The 17,507-nt window shown below is 37.9% G+C and overlaps 1 protein-coding gene across 14 annotated transcripts in view; it reads left to right on the top strand.

Moving 5' to 3' along the window:
• Positions 1 to 17,507, top strand: part of NRG1 (neuregulin 1) — a 1,019,883-nt gene that overhangs the window by 969,727 nt on the left and 32,649 nt on the right. For 13 of the 14 annotated variants that reach the window (XM_027122786.1, XM_027122793.1, XM_027122794.1 and 10 more), the window contains one exon: positions 13,254 to 13,383. In XM_027122786.1, the coding sequence (XP_026978587.1) occupies positions 13,254 to 13,383 (130 nt within the window). Of the gene's footprint in view, positions 1 to 13,253; positions 13,388 to 17,507 lie in introns of those variants that run through there. The other variant, XM_027122801.1, reaches the window with a different exon arrangement.

Raw genomic sequence — 17,507 nt, forward strand, 5'->3', positions numbered from 1 at the left:
GCCACTTGGGGTGGTTTTGTAGAGCCGTGGTTCCCTTACAGCTGATGTGCCACGCAGCCCCACTTCCCTGCTTTACACTGTTTCCCTCATCCGTGTTTGAATATGAAGCACCTTAGTAATGGATGGAAAGAACAAAGATCTCTATTAAACACAGACTTGCACTGTCTACAGAAATGGTTTATATTTGAAAGGGGGGAAGACCTCAGCCATTCTGAATTATTATAGCTTCAGGAGATGGAAGTGTTTTATTAGTCCATATACACAGATAGATATATCAACGCCAGGGAAAAAAACTAATAAATTATAACTAAGATTCTACATATGGACCTTCTTAATATTCCTTGTTTCTGGCATTGTAGGGAAATGGCCAGGCAACTTAGATAAGACCTTGACCTCTACTCCACCTTTCTTTCATGACGTACTTCAGCGTGCCCTTTTTGGTTTCCCTGTAAGCAGGATGATGATTTCCATTGAGTTTTTCCAACAAGCGAACGGTGTAGATATATAAAACAGCTAGACCAGATGATGACAGTAAGACACTGAACACATGGCCCCAGTTTTTAAAAAAATATTGTGTACTTTGGAAAAAGAGTTCAAAGTGTGCACCTGTCTGTTTCCTTTTTTATTGAACAACAAGGTTTAATGGCAACAGTAGAAAAACACGTGTCTGTTCAGCTTGGGTGTCGAGGCCCAGAAATTGAAAACAAAACACCACAAAAACCCCAAGGCTTGAAGGAAAGCTTCTTTAGGGATAATGTAGTCAAGGTTAATTTATAATTTTGGCCCAGTTCCTGTAAAGGCACAGGATTTGACTGTCACATTTCCTCCCCGCATCCCCATCCCCATGTCTAACCTAAAAAGAATATGTTCTTTAGAAAAACAAGACCTGTGATGAACTAAGTATTAGGAGACCAGCTAGTCCTCTGGGGGGCAGGGCAAAAAGCTTTCTTGAGATGAAGCATTTAAAGTTATGTGTGTTTTCCAAATGAACCTATCTATGAAACAGAAACAGAATCACAGACATAGAGAACAGACTTGTGGTTGCCAAGGGGGAGGGGGTTTGGGGGAGGGATGCAGTGGGAGTTTGGGGTTAGCAGATGTAAGCTTTTATATATAGAATGGATAAACAACAAGGTCCTACTGTATAGCACAGGGAACTATATTCAGTACCCTATGATAAACCATAATGAAAACGAATATAAAAAAAGAATGTATATATATGTATAACTGAATCACTTTGCTGTACAGCAGAAATTAACACAGCATCGTAAGTCAACTATACTTCAATTTAAAAAGTACTGAAGAAAAATAAATAAGTAAATAAAGTTATTTGTGTTTTGGAAACCTTGTTTTATTCCTGTTCAGATTGGCCACGTGTAAATGGCAATAGCGGTATTGAAAAAAGTTAGCTTTCTGTGTGTTATTTGGTGACATAGAATTTGTGCTAGGACCCTAAACACTGCAGATACACATTTTATGACACATCCTCTTACAGAGAGGTTTGTTTTGCTATTCTGATCACAAACCTGGGAACAAGGAACTCCAGGGAGTTCTGGGAAAATACACGCACTGAAATTAGCCAAGTGTTAGAGAGCAGGATTCTTATGTTCTGAACATACTTTTACGGCTTCATTCCTTTATACGCAGCAACCTTTGGCCTCAGTGAGGAAAATGCTGAACTTATGGAACCAGAGCTTGGCTCTTTATGTCCACAGCCATCACACAAACACAGAATTGCTGTAACTTGGCTAAATGGTGTGTAACAATGGACTGTCTGGGGTTTTAGAGCTGCAAAGGTGCCTTTCTAAGGAATATTCTTCAAGCTTGTTGTGTTACAGATCCACTGATCAAAGAGGCCTGGCTCCAACCTGGAACCCTTGGAAGATGGTGTCTGCGTTGTCTTGACCCCATTTTTTTTTCTATACTTCTATAGAGGTGCCTTTATGCACGACACTGAAAATATAGATTACTTAAAATGATTTGTCGGGAATCATTTCCTGTCAGGGAGATGCTTTCATAACTTTTAGGAATATCACTACCTTGATCATCTGTGTAACTTAGGATTTCAGGCCAACTATGATACTGTCTGCTCGTCATGGGTTCCTTTATATCAACAGACGTGGTACAGTTAAATTAGGAAAGCGTTAGTCATGTAGTTGTGGCTACAAGACTTGACATTTTAATTTTACCAATGACTCTCGAGTATTGAGAATGGCCCGCAGTTCCTCTGTCTAATAATATCATGGGTATATCCTAGATTGTGTGAAGAATAAAGAGGAAACGTGTGTTAGGCAGTTTGAATGCCTTAGAAAGAGGTGCAATACGAGGTATGAAATACAAACCCCAGCATTTAGTTCTTGCTTAATTTTAATGTATATGAATACAAAGTAGTGTTAATTCTTCAGTATGGTGCTGATTCCTCTCCCATCATTACTGGGCTAGTTTGAGCAATCTTCCTTTCTCGTCTAGACCTTTGTATCAACTTCTTCACTGGTCTCCTCATCTCCATTTTTCTCCCTTTCCAAAGGCTATAGAATAGACCGTTAATTTTATTAATCACAGCCGTAAGCAAAAACCCAACTCTCCCCATGACCTACAGATTAAATATTAATTCCAGCCAGGTTGCCAAGGGCTTCTTTAATATGGATGTATTATTATTTTGTAGCCTCATTAACTTCACCTCCCTATTTAGGATCCATCTCCCAAACTGAACTACTACCTTTCACTGAACATGACATTCATTGTTCTACCTCCATAAATTCATTTGCTTTTCCCTTTAATATAATGCCTTCTTCTACCCCAAGCACAGACCCAGTTCCCCTTCTTAATATATTACCCTTTGAAAGTATCTCCTATTCTGCATATTTATTGTTAGGTTCACACCTAGCTGACCTAAATGATTTATAGTTCCTATTGCTGTTGTGAATATAATCCTTTTATTTTATTAGGTTTTCTTGCTAGGTAATACTGGTATCCAATCATATCATCTTCTAATAGTGCTTATTTTATCTCCTCATTTCCTACAGTTGTACCACAATTTGTTATTCCTGTCTTGTTGCATTGGCTAGAACTTTCAGAGCAGTGTTAAATAGTAGCACCAGTAGTCACCATTCTTGGCTTGTTCTTGATATTAAGGAAATTGATATTGTTATAAAGGATATTGTTATAAAGGATATTGATATTGTTCTTGATATTAAGGAAACCACCCCTCCAAGAGTTTCAGGGTTAAGTATGATTTAGATTGGTGGCTAACAGTCAGCATCTTTAGGTTGCATAGAGTATCATTCTAATTCCACTTTATAAAGACATGCTTTGAAAAGGCTGAAATTGATATTTTTGCATTTTTAAGTTTTAAATGTATGTAGGGATATATTAAAACATGTACATATATATGTGTAAATTTAAACATGCATATTGAACGTATGAAAGTACAAAGAATGATATAACAAATTCCCATGGAGCCATCATCCAGTTCAGCAGTTATCAGTTTTGTTTTATCCTGATTTCACTCACTTCCCTTCCCTCTTACTATTTTGAAGTAAATCCCAGACATCTTATTATTCAATGTATAAATATTTCAGCATGTACCTCTGAAAGATAAGGGCTATTTTTAAACATAACCATAATGCATTTGATACATATACCAATTTTTTTAACATCTTTATTGGAGTATAATTGCTTTACAATGTTGTGTTAGTTTCTGCTGTACAGCAAAGTGAATCAGCTATACGTATACATACATCCCCATATCCCCTCCCTCTTGCGTCTCCCTCCCACCCTCCCCATCCCATCCCTCTAGGTGGTCACGAAGTACCGAGCTGATCTCCCTGTGCTATGCAGCTGCTTCCCACTAGCTATCTATTTTACATTTAATAGTGTATATATGTCATTGCCATTCTCTCACTTCATCCCAGCTTACCCTTCCCCCTCCCTGTGTCCTCAAGTCCATTCTCTATGTCTGCGTCTTTATTCCTGTCCTGCCTCTAGGTTCATCAGAACCTTTCTTTTTTTTTTTTTAGATTCCATATATATGTGTTAGCATATGGTATTTATTTTTCTCTTTCTGACTTACAGCACTCGGTATGACAGACTCTAGGTCCATCCACCTCACTACAAATAACTCAATTTTGTTTCTTTTTATGACTGAGTAATATTCCATTGTATATATGTGCCACATCTTCTTTATCCATTCATCTGTCGATGGACACTTAGGTTGCTTCCATGTCCTGGCTATTGTAAATAGTGCTGGAGTGAACATTGTGGTACATGTCTCTTTTTGAATTATGGTTTTCTCAGGGTATATGCCCAGGAGTGGGATTGCTGTGTTGTATGGTAGTTCTATTTTTAGTTTTTTAAGGAACCTCCATAGTGTTCTCCACAGTGGCTGTGTCAATTTACATTCCCACCAACAGTGCAAGGGTGTTCCCTTTTCTCCACACCCTCTCCAGCATTTATTGTTTGTAGATATTTGTTGATGGCCATTCTGACCGGTGTGAGGTGATACTTCACTGTAGTTTTGATTTGCATTTCTCTAATGATTAGTGATGTTGAGCATCCTTTCATGTGTTTGTTGGCAATCTGTATATCTTCTTTGGAGAAATGTCTATTCAAGTCTTCTGCCCATTTTTGGATTGGGTTGTTTGGTTTTTTGATATTGAGCTGCAGGAGCTGCTTGTATATTTTGAAGATTAATCCTTTGTCAGTTGCTTCATTTGCAAATATTTTCTCTCATTCTGAGGGTTGTCTTTTCATCTTGTTTATGGTTTCCTTTGCTGTGCAAAAGCTTTGAAGTTTCATTAGGTCCCATTTGTTTATTTTTGTTTTTATTTCCATTTCTCTAGGAGGTGAGTCAAAAAGGATCTTACTGTGATTTGTGTCATAGAGTGCTCTATGTTTTCCTCTGAGAGTTTGATAGTGTCTGGCCTTACATTTAGGTCTTAAATCCATTTTGAGTTTATTTTTGTGTATGGTGTTAGGGGGTGTTCTAGTTTCATTCTTTTACATGCAGCTGTCCAGTTTTCCCAGCACCACTTATTGAAGAGGCTGTCTTTTCTCCGCTGTATATTCTTGCCTCCTTTATCAAAGATAAGGTGACCATATGTGCGTGGGTTTATCTCTGGGCTTTCTGTCCTGTTCCATTGATCTATATTTTTGTTTTTGTACCCAGTACCATATTGTCTTGATTACTGTAGCTTTGTAGTATAGTCTGAAGTCAGGGAACCTGATTCCTCCAGCTCTGTTTTTCTTTCTCAAGATTGCTTTGGCTATTCAGGGTCTTTTGTGTTTCCAGACAAATTGTGACATTTTTTGTTCGTTTTGTGAAAAATGCCAGTGGTAGTTTGATAGGGATTGCACTGAATCAGTAGGTTGCTTTGGGTAGTATATGACACATATACCAATTAATGATAACCCTTTGTAATCAGTGATCAGATTTCCTCTTACATCAGGATCCAAATAAGTTTCACTCATTGCAATTGGTTTAATGTCTCTTTTTAATGTCTATATTTTAGGTTTTTCTTTTCTCTCACCCTTTGGTCTGTCTTTAGCTCTAGCTTTCTTTGTCTTTTTATCTTCTTTTAATTTTTTCTTAAAAAATCAGGTTATTTGCCCTGTAGAGTTCTTCATAGATTGGGCTTTGCTGATTGCATCCCATGGTGTTCTTTTATATGTTCCTCTGACCTGTGTTCTTCCTGTAAATTAGTAGCTGTATCTGGATGCTTGATTAAATTCAGATTTGATCTTTGGGGGTAAGAATACTTTATGGATAGTTTTAGAGAAATTGACTTTCAGTCTCATCAATGTTGATTCTCTATTTATTGAAATGACCATATGGCTTTTATTTTTGATATGCCATGATTTTTTTTTCATTTGATGAATAAGATAATGAATTTGTCTCATAGTTTCTGTCTTTTGACCTTCCGTCTCCTTTCATTTCTAAGTGTATTTTGGTTGATGAATAAATTAACCTATGTCATTAAATGTCACATGGTAATTTCAGCAGCTTGCCGAGTAACTGAATCCTTAATCATTCCCTTTGATTTGATGTGTTCTGTATGATGCTCCAAACTTTTGACTAATTTGGAAAATGACAGGTTAACATTTTCTACATTGACATGACCTTCCCCCAACAAAATTGATACTGGTAAAATATGCAGAATACAGTAAAGAATGTGCCCCTTCTACCTTTAGCCTGATGGGATCTATAAATATATCAAATTAAGCCAGTCAGCTGACTGCTAATATTTGCTTTGTAGGCTAGATGAATCTTACTCTTTTAGAATACATGTTGATAGGAAAAGATTCAAGGAACAGCTTGAAAGTTCGTTGACTTCTGGCTATGGAAATTTTGTACTCAGATAAAACTGTCAGTGATTAGTAGAAAATATATAGCAGAACTGTATTTCTGTAGCTGGCTTCTTAGCTAAGAGAAGATTATTGGCTTTGTAAGGAAGAAAATGTCGCTTTCTTGTAACCACCTGGCCAGCCATCCACTGTGGGAGGAGACTCCTTCTTCTTTAGAAAAGCTAAGACATCCTAGAAGACATTTATGCCATTGACATGTTGCTCTAAGAAGTAGTAGACTAGAATGATTACACTGTGTCATGAGTGAAATGTGCTGTCAGAAAAAAAGAAAAAAAAATAGCCACTTCTGTGTTTGAAAAATAACCTTTGTGGACAATTTTTATTTTTCTAAGGAGAACACTATCTAATGACACAGCAACTACTGGGAACTTAGGATCTCCTTTCTGTTTAGCTACAAATGAGCTCAGTGTTACAACAAAAATTAGAATTTTGTTTTATGAGGAGAAACACCCAAGGGTCACTTTTCATTCTGCTGAAGAAGGCAGAAAAAATATTAGGGTCTGCCCTGAGAGCTTGTAAGGGAGGGAGGGATCTAAAGGCAATCCTATTAACCTACTTCAGCCCCACTGTACATGTAAGACAACAGAAAACAAGCATGTCCAGATTCACTTATGTGACCTTGGGCAGCCTGTACACTTTTGTGAATTTTTAGCGGGAGGTATTTGCTGAAAGACTGCAGAACTGTTCTTTTGAGATGATCTGTATCCTCTTTTTCAATATGGGATGAATTATACAATATGTGAAGATTCTTTGGGGTCTACCATTCTATGTGTGTTATGATGCCAAAGCTCAAGTTCACTCCTTAAACCAGTTAACCTCCGCCAGCCCTTGGTGTCGGCTTGTTCTTTGGACAGACTCTCACCTTGTAGGTAATCTACCATATTACCAAGTCCTGAGGTCCATGAATTGAGATGCCCTAATTCTACTTTAGAAAGTTCTGGTTCCATTTCTGGTCTCGTGATGGTTCTTCCCTGGCTTCCCTGTTGGTTTCTATAGCAGAGTTCAGTAGAGGAGAGGCCAAGGAGATGGGCTCTGGGAACCTCCAAGTCAGGATGGGTTTCTCTGATCTTCTATCATTTTTTTCTCGAGTACCTATTCAGCAACGGATTGAATTACTACTTGCAAAAACATGCCAACCCAGAATGGTGATGCTTTAGTGGTTCTGAGTCTGGCTCTGGATTTTCCTTTGGAGAACTAATGCCTCCCCCGTCCTTCCGTTGGCATCTATAGAAGCTGCATTAGGTGGCATGGCTTGTCCTGCCCAGCTTCTGAGCCAGAGCGTCATTTTCAGGAACCACATAAGCATTTCTTCCCAGTAGAGGTTCAAAGTGCTCTGGTACATAATTGCTGAGGAGCTATATTCTGAGCAAGAATAATAATTTCAGATTTTTTTTTTAAACTGGGAGATCAAAGAGCAGGAATGCATGCAGATTTCTAAATACTTAGCCATGGAAAATATCACAGGTAAGGATTTTAAAAAAATCCTACAACTTTGTAGCGATTGACAGTTTCATGTTAGAATATAAAAATTGTTAATATTTGTATATGTTATTGAGAAAACTGTAGAGAGTGATTTAATCTTCTGCAAGTAAATCGTTAAGAATTGTCCTAAAAACTCCTAGTCAGGGTTCATTCGCTCAGGGAAGATAGGAGCTAATGATTGCTTCTTGGGGTAAACGCTATACACATACTAATTCCTGCTAATTGTCAAAGAAGAAGAGACTGGGTTCTTATCAGTCGTTTGCATTTGTGTAATGGCCCTGGTCTGTTAGTGCTGTCTACTTCACTGATAAGGAAAACACCACTTAACACAAGCAAGAAAGGGAATCGTCCTTTCCAGCATTATTTTCTTTTTAGCCTGTCTCTGAGCAGAAAAAGGCTGGCATTCTATAGGAAATACTGTGTGACTCCATGGGAAAATATTGAGTCATGAGCAGGGAACACTCAATTACTCCTCAAAGTCTTATTCTGTGTATTTACTAAAGTGTGCAATAGTACGTGATTTCCAAAATGTTGAGTTATAAACAAAGTTTATACTATGGCCCATATTCTATGGACATCATACTATTTTTAAATATTTTAGAGTTTTTAAACTGTTACAATAACACACAAGATTATAAATACAGTGAATTCATGTAACTTGGAAGCTCGGTCAGAAATATTAGAGAATTACACCTGAAACTTACATGATATTGTAAATCAACTATACTACAATTAAAAAAAATTTTTTTAAGGAATATTGGAGAATTGTGTGGATCTGGAAGGTTGAAAATAATTACACATTTAAGATAGCTTCTTTTTCTTTTAACTCAAATTGTTCTTCAGTTTTATTTTGTAAGCCAATTGAATGGGTATACATTATTGACAGTGGTTTTGAAAAAGTTAGAGTAAATTATTGATATTTACTTGATGCTTTGCAATCATTCAGTGGTGACCCCTCCAAATCAGACCATCTCTTCACATTTTGTAGAAGAAGAATTTGCTAAGAAGCAACATTTGAGGCTTGATTATATGTACTTACAGTGTCTGGACAGAAATGTTTTTGCTTCTCTTTGTTCCATATTGACGCCGTTAGTAATGGAAACATATCCTCTATTTGTGTGCAGTTTTGCAACTGACAAAGTGTTTTATCAAACTCTGCAGCAACCCTGCGATACCTCATTTTTGCAGCTGAGTATACTGAGGCAGGTAGCTGGACCAGAGCCCCGCAGCTAGTAATTGGCAAAATTGTGCCTTGGCCCCCTGATTCTTCTCCGCTAACTCCAGGGTCATTTCACTACATTTCATCTATAAAGATCTCCTTTTAGGGAGAATGGTTTACAGTCTTACAATTTTCAACCCCAGTAACTTTAGTTGTTATTATTATGCCTCGCATATAATAGGCGGTCATTAAAGAACTGTGAAAGGAAGGAAAAAAGAAGGGAGGGAGGGAAGGAGGGTGGGAGGGAGGAGAAAGGTTAGGGAAGGGAGGGAAGGCTAGAAAGGAGGGAGTCCTATTTCCTGGTGCAGGATTTGGGGAATCTTTTTTTTTTTTTTTTTTTGCGGTATGCGGGCCTCTCACTGTTGTGGCCTCTCCCGTTGCGGAGCACAGGCTCCGGACGCACAGGCTCAGCGGCCATGGCTCACGGGCCCAGCCGCTCCGCGGCATGTGGGATCTTCCTGGACCGGGGCACGAACCCGCATCCCCTGCATCGGCAGGCGGACTCTGAACCACTGCGCCACCAGGGAAGCCCCCTGGGGAATCTTTAAATGGTAATCTTAATGTCCAAATCCTTGGCTAAGTCAGGGAACTGTTCAGACTTCCCTGGAATGGTCATTAGTCCTGATCTACCAAGACAGACGGGGTGGAGAGTCAAACACTCGGAAGAAATTCTCTAGTAACAAGTTAACTGCTGTACTTATACTTTCTTCCTTATAATTTTGTAATTGGTAACATCCCAAGTAAAGTGTGTTTGGGATAAAACATTCATATAAATGATAAACGTAAAAGTAATGAAGTCACACTTATCACTGTTCCTAATTGCTGTCCAGTTAGCACTTACTAGAAGTTGACCAACTCCCAGATTATGACAAACTAGTTACAAAGCAGAGGGAAGCAGTTTTTATTAAGGACTGAATGAGTGAGATCTATGTCACCTACTGCCAGGAGCAGCTATGAAGGTCATCTTTTATATATCAAAAGCACATTCTGTTGGCAAAACTGTTAGCTTTACCCCTGATAAACTCCCACCAGCTCCCCCAGAAAGAATGCTGTTTCCACAGTTTGGTTTGAGAACCTGCTTTGTCTGTTTCATTAAATTCTGACAGAATTACCAAACGGAAACTGACTTAGCAATACAGCGTATATAGGCCAAAGAGAAAGGATATCACTGCAAAATTTATAGATGTGCTTAGGGCTGACTGTGCACTGCGGTCAACTAAGGAGAATATATAAGGAAACTTGGCAAAAATCTGAAAGGTGCGTATATCACCATCCAGATCCAGGTTCTTCTGACAATTACAACTTATTCCTGTGTTTGGCTGTTGGTTCAGAACAGCTGTACCCAGTTGGTCCACACTTTGTGTCACCTGGGAGTTAACTGCTGCTTTGCAATTCCATGATCAGTTTTGTTTTCGCTGCTACTAAAGGATGGAAGCGCTAAGCAGGGTAGTCCATGACACGTAAGAGAGTTGCTACTTCATTTTCTCCAAGAATTATTTTATTATCAACTATCCCATTCCTAGTGTCTAGTCATGATCTAAGAATTTTCCAGATGAATGTGTCAAAGCTCAGAGCTGCAGGATAATTCAAAGGATAATCATGTCAAGAAAAATACTTTTAAAGGACTGAAAAAGAGGGATTGTTTCTAGTTTTAACCCACATTTCTAAATCCTACTTATTTGAAAACACAAGATCAGAAAATCCAAGGCATAGGTATGATGTTTCCGTCTCTTGTTTCTGTCACAGCGAATGTTCATTGTAAGTTTGCAGTGAACATGGAGGGTCTGCTTTGGCGAGGACGGGGTTGATTTTGTTGTTTTTAATAGAAGCCTCAGCATTTGTCCTGAAAGAGCCCGCTGCAGTGTTTGCTGCCCAGTTTGGATGAGGGGTAATTCTTAGCAGCCTGTCAGGGATTCAGGGACCACTGGGGTCTGCTTGAGGCTCAGAGCTCCTCTGCAGGAATGATGGTGACAGAACACTGCAGGTGGTCCCCTCGGCAAAAATACGCTGCCCAATTTGTCATCCTGTAGATCCCTGTCAGCGGTTGAAACTCGTAAGCACAAAACCTTTAAGACAAACTCCCTCCTAGTATTTTTTTAAAAGCAGTCGCCATGGATGAAAATATTCATAGCACCTAAGTAAACAGTTTTTCACATGAAGATATAATATTATGTTAAAATCTATGCTAAGTGATGTGTAGAAATTGTCTACTCTATGATTTTATAGACCAAAGGATGCAAGTTATGTTTCCCCTCTTCCTGATAAAGATGGTAAAAGTGTAGCTGCTGGCAGAGGGTAACATCACCTCTTTCCTCTCTCTCCCTGGTTCTTCTGGTTGGGTTTGTAGACCTGAGCTGGACATCTGGAAATGCATTCTGAAAAGGACTTTGTGTTGGAATAATTTGAAAATTGACCCAGTTCTTAATTACCCATTATAATGATTCAAGGAGAGCATGCCTCTTTGAAATCTTCAGATTTCTGTTATTAGATTTTACATCTGATTGATTAGCAAAAGTAAGATTCTTCCCTACTTGTTCAGTAACCATACCTGCTATTATTCATCGGATGCCAGTTTTGTGCCAATTCCTTTTACCTCTATAAGAGTCCTGTAAGAGTCCCCTTACCCTGTTTTCTAAATGGGAAAATTGACCATCTGGATGGCTAGGTGACTTACTCAAGGACACAAAGCTAGTAGGAGATGGGATTTGAACCAGATGTCTCCAAAGGGCAAATCATTTTGACTGTCCTTTGCTGTTCCTCCTGAAAGCCATGGTGAGAACAGAGAAAGGGTCCCAAACATGCCTTAGACAGGAGAATAAGAGACAAGAAAGGCCTCGAGTCGTCTAGAAACTGAATAATCAGATGCTCGGTATTTCAATCAGGTAGAGTAAAAATCAAGCAGAGTTAGGGTCACAATTAGGTTAAATGTCAAAGCAAAATATGCGCTTGTGAAGGAAACGAAAAAGAAAGGCAGGAGAAAATGGAAAAATGAGACAGGTCAAATAAAATAAACAAGGGCATCTGAGTTTCACACGCAAATCATAAAATAGGAATTGATAAGGAAGACAAAGAATTAAAAGTCACTAAGAATGAGTCAGATAATCAACGAGAAAAACTTATGTCTGAAGATGGACTCTCCCTACCCCGGGAGGGTAAATAGAATCTTCATTGGCTGGACACGTTGGTTTTACATTTCATCCTGATAATGTCAGCGATAAACATTATGTTGTGAGTTAGACTGGGGTTGAGACTGAGCAGTGTTTAAGGTGCTCCCAATACCGTAAGTGGGGAGAAGTTCTGAGACTAAATGCTCTTACAGTCTCAGGACTTTGGCTTCGTTTAATCCCTGCACCTAATGGTGGAGCAATCAGTGTCAGCCTGACTTTCCAATAACTGTGAAGATTGAAGGCAAGTGAATAATCAGATTTATCACATGAAGACGCTGCAAACCAAAATTAAAACTTGTTTCTACTCCTGCTTCGAATGGATGAATTTTGCAGTGCTTTATTCTACATTTGCAGCAATGTTAGACTGTCTTTGTATTTCTTCAGAAGCGTGATGGCAATCAGACATTCAATAATATTCTTCTGAGTAGAAATTAGAATAGAATGGAAATTTTGAACAGAATGCCCCCTGATCTATACATTAATACATACTCAATTAAGAATATTTTTTTCATTAGGAACAAATAAGCCACCTTGCATTTTTCTTTGCTATACATATGTCTAAAAAATATCAAGTCCATACACATATATCACGTAATTTCAAAATAAAATAATTTTATTAATTAGTTGCCATTAAAAATTGATATCTACATTCAGTTGCACTGATGTGAATTTATGTCATTATTTTTGAGCCTTCCTGGAAAATGTATTTTTCTTAATGACAATAGATGTTCTCTTTTCCAACTTCCTTAGAAGATAAAGTATTAGTTATCAGAAATGTTGAACCTGTTGCCTATTTAATTATAATTCAATTAATTAACTATAATTACTTTTATAATTTTATTATATTTAATTACACCCAGAAAGTACTTAATGTCTTTGGTGTTGTTTATTAAGCCTGAAAGTTTAGTGGAGTACGCCGTATCTTATATGAACTCTTCCTTTTAAGAGAATTTAAGATTAAAGGCTGCTTAGAAGAGGGAAAGATGGGTATAAACCTTTCCCCTTCTTTATCTTTTATCCAGCCACATCTACATCTACCACTGGGACAAGCCATCTTGTCAAGTGTGCAGAGAAGGAGAAAACTTTCTGTGTGAATGGAGGCGAGTGCTTCATGGTGAAAGACCTTTCAAACCCCTCAAGATACTTGTGCAAGTAAGAAATCCTCTGTGTGGCTTATGTCCATGACTGCTTCTTTTAGATGATTCCATGTCTCATGACGTATTGTTGCTGCTTTTTCCAATTTCGTTGCATCCTTTGAATAATGCTGTTTTATTTTTAAAGTGTTGTGAAAAGTTCATACCATTTATCATCTTCTCTGTTATATCCAGAATGTTATTTTGCTTTTTTCAAGGTGGGTTGGGTTTTTTTCGCCTTCATATTTATAAAGTTGCTTTCCTCGTGGTTTTCCTCGTTGTTACCTAAGAGAGATGTGCAAATATCATAGAGGTCTGGAACTTTGGATACCTACGTCTCCATCCAATGGATGGATGAAGCTGTAAGATGATGTTCCTTTTTACCCCAGTGGTCACCTGCAAAACGAATAGGACAACTAAAAGAAGCAGAAGGGCAGAAGATTCTTTACTGACACATCTGTTACACTTGGCATTAGCTTATTCGTTTATAACTCCTTTATAAAAATGGAATTTAGGTCGATCTCACTAATGAAAAACCAGCAACTTGCATTTGTTTGGAAAGGCATTTAGTGTGTTTAGCATCATTGCATGTAGAAGGCAAGAGTGTTCTTTCATGTACTACAGTTATTTATAGATGTATTTAGAATGGCGCTCTCTCCAATGACCTGAAGGAGTTAATGAACCATTAAGAAGTATCACAGTTATTCTCTCTCAACAGACAGAATTAAACAAAGATGTTGTCAGTAAGGTCACATTAAATATTTAAACCGTGCAGTTAAAATTAGTAGGTCTCATTAAAAAGCACCTGTTTATTGTGCCATGCATTTAGTCTACGCTTGGTATTTAGGCTCTCTGTGGTCCACGGACTCAAATCATTTGATGGGGTAAAAGATATTTGAATATGCGGTGAAAAATACACATTTATTTGGCCGTTGACTAAGAGCTGTGTCCCACTGTTCTAAAGTAGCAGTGATTGTCCTAAATGAGAAAAAAAACCATATCATCAGAACAACCATCTCCGGCTCCAGAATATTACTAGCTTGTGACCCAGACGTTGACAAAGAAGAACAAGTTTGTCAGAGAGACAGGTGAGCTAACAGAAAGAGCAATTAGCAAAATGAGAAAAAAGGTGCAAGAAATCATTAAGAAGGCCAATGCCCTTTTACATCATATAAATAGTATGCAAACATTTAAGTCCCTTTTCTAAGAAAGCCTCCATTGTTTGTAATAAAATGCATCTTAAAGGACATATATTTTAAAACCATAACACCAAACAAAAATGCCGTTTTGGTAGAAACGTTTTGCTGTTCGCTGTGCTGATCTAGACACGGGCTATGTGCAGAATGTCTCGTGGGACCTCAGGGCTGTAAGCAAGTACCTCCCAGATCTGCTTTTTTGCCCTCAAAATCTCTCCTTTTAATAGAGTAGAAGCAGAGTAGATAAGTTTTGCTGGTTGTGTGGCTGATTTTATCAATGAAAACGGACAACTTACAAAAGTAGCTATAGTCTTTTATTTATTTAATTATTTTATTTTATTATTACTTTTATTATCCTTATAGTATCTTATGCTTTTTATACTTTATTACTTTTGTGGTGAATAAAAGACTAGGAATCACAAGAGTAAAATTCTAATTTCAATTACTAAATATCCCTTTCATAGATATAGGTAATAGTTATAAGCCAAGATAAAGTTAATAAGTAAGAGTCTTTTCAAAGCTTTAAAGCAAGATAAAAATGAAAGAGTATATAGAAAAAATCATTTCTTTCAGGTCTGAAGGATTTTATGACTCTCAGTGTTCATTGTTTTAAAATTAAAGATTCGGGCTTCCCTGGTGGCGCAGTGGTTGAGAGTCCGCCTGCCGATGCAGGGGACGCGGGTTCGTGCCCCGGTCCGGGAAGATCCCACATGCCGCGGAGCGGCTGGGCCCGTGAGCCATGGCCGCTGAGCCTGCGCATCCGGAGCCTGTGCTCCGCGATGGGCGAGGCCACAACAGTGAGAGGCCCACGTACCGCAAAAAAAAAAAAAAAAAAAATTAAAGATTCACTTTTTGATCACCAGTATATTCAACTCAGCATACCTATAGCAAAGAATTAAAGTTGGTCAGTTTTAGACTTTGGTTCTGCCAACTTGCTGTGAATACAGCCCCAACATTCCTCCCTGCCCATACTTATCATAGTGAATGGGGATGACCAAATTTATTTTTTAACTTTTTATTTTATATTGGAGTATAGGCGCTTAACAATGCTGTGATAGTTTCGGGTGCACAGCAAGGCGACTCAGCCATACATGTACATGTATCCGTTCTCCCCCAGACGCCCCTCCCATCCAGGCAGCCGCATAACATTGAGCAGAGTTCCCTGTGCTCTACAGTAGGTCCTTGTTGGTTATCCTTTTTAAATATAGCAGTGTGTACATGGGGGGTGACCAAATTTTATAGTTTCCTGTAAGATTTTCTCTATGAAAATAGAAAATACCAGAAGCTGAGAATTATAATCTATAAAATACAAGGTGCATTTATTATATGCGTAATCCTGTTACTCTGTCCTTGTCATAGACATACAACCTAATTACGTTTTAATCACTTGAAAAAAACACTTAAAATTATAGTTCCTTTAAATGCTTCTCCTTTTTAAACAATTGTACCCAGATTATCTATGTTTTCTCTTTTTTACTTCTTTAGAAAAGCATCTGAGACCACTGTATTTTAATTATAATAATGAAACATGATCATTTTTCACCGTAGCCTTTGCAAAGATTTACAAGCTGAGTGAGTATATATGATACTTTCTGAATACCTCTTAGGAACCAGTGCAGTTATTTTCCACGTGTTAATTTCAGCTCTTCTGTGGCCCTCCCATGTCCTGTACAAAAAGTGCTATCGCCTAAGTGCTGTTCATTTGTTCCATTTTGGTATTGTGCCAACAACTGGAATTTTTTTCACCCACACAGCTTTTCATTAAATTTTAAGCCCAATCCAGAAAGAAATACTTGTTATATATTTTTCTAATCTTAAAGTGAAATGTTGTCTTCCTCCAACAGTTATTAAAGCAGCAACCCATGAATGAATATTGTTTCCCCCAAGCTAATCGTCTTCTAGTTCTCAGCAAATTGGCATTATAATTTTATTGTATCTTTTTTTTGGTAATATAATCTTTCAGAAAAGCGTTAAAGCTTATTACGAGATATTGTTGGAAAGAAAATCTTTGACATCTGTGATTTTGATCAGTTTTATCCCCCTTTTGCACCATGTCTTTACTGATGCATCAGAGCAAGCCAGTACGTTGATGGAAGAATTGGAATATGTTCACTATCCAAAATATGTCATGCCTTTTTTGTTAAATTTGTCTAATTGTTTTTTAATCCCTGTATTAAAAACATCTATAACATTAAAAGTAGTTTAGTCAGAAGTGAAACCAAGGCACATCATTTACCATGTCTTACGATATTATATTGTTCACTGGACGACTTGCATAGAAACAGAAAACACGAAAGTGTTGCACTGGCTCATCATGGTCCTGTGTATGAAGCCAGTTCATAGTTTCCACATGGTCCATCTGTCTAGGGCAAAACGTTTCTGAAGCATGTGCCACATCATTCAAAATCAGCTTTATCCCTGGCTAAAGACATGACTCAGAAACACCACAAGCACGCGAGTTTCCAAGTAGTCTCTCTAGTCATCTCATCCACTGTTGTCTTTTTGGGAGTTGAAGTCGAAGACTTTACAGCAAAGCTCTTTTGTCTCTCTGTTTAGAACAAGGTGTTCCAAATGGATTAACCATATAACAGTTAAACACTTCTCTGAGGAGAGGTTTGCTGGTTACTTGGGCTTCTCCTCTGGGAACTGTGTGGGAATTTCTGTGGTGTATCTCATCTTTTATATTTCTCTTCTCTCTATAGTAATTTAAAATTTATCCTGGGGAAAAAAACAAAACAAAACAAAAACAGTTACTATTCCAGATTGCATAAAGACCAGAAAAGTATCATTCCGTCTTTTACCCTCTGGTACCCCATGTAGTCACATGGTTCAAAGAAACAGGACAGTTTGAATGTGACATTGTCCAGATGTTCCTGTTTTCTCCCCTTGTTCTTGTATATCTGCTCCTCTGAACAGCTTTACTTAGAGAACTATTTTGGAAGATGTT

Source organism: Aethalodelphis obliquidens, unplaced genomic scaffold, assembly GCF_003676395.1.
Source record: "Aethalodelphis obliquidens isolate GAN/ISIS:26980383/991018 unplaced genomic scaffold, ASM367639v1 scaffold25, whole genome shotgun sequence".
In the NCBI taxonomy this organism is placed as follows: domain Eukaryota; kingdom Metazoa; phylum Chordata; class Mammalia; order Artiodactyla; family Delphinidae; genus Aethalodelphis; species Aethalodelphis obliquidens.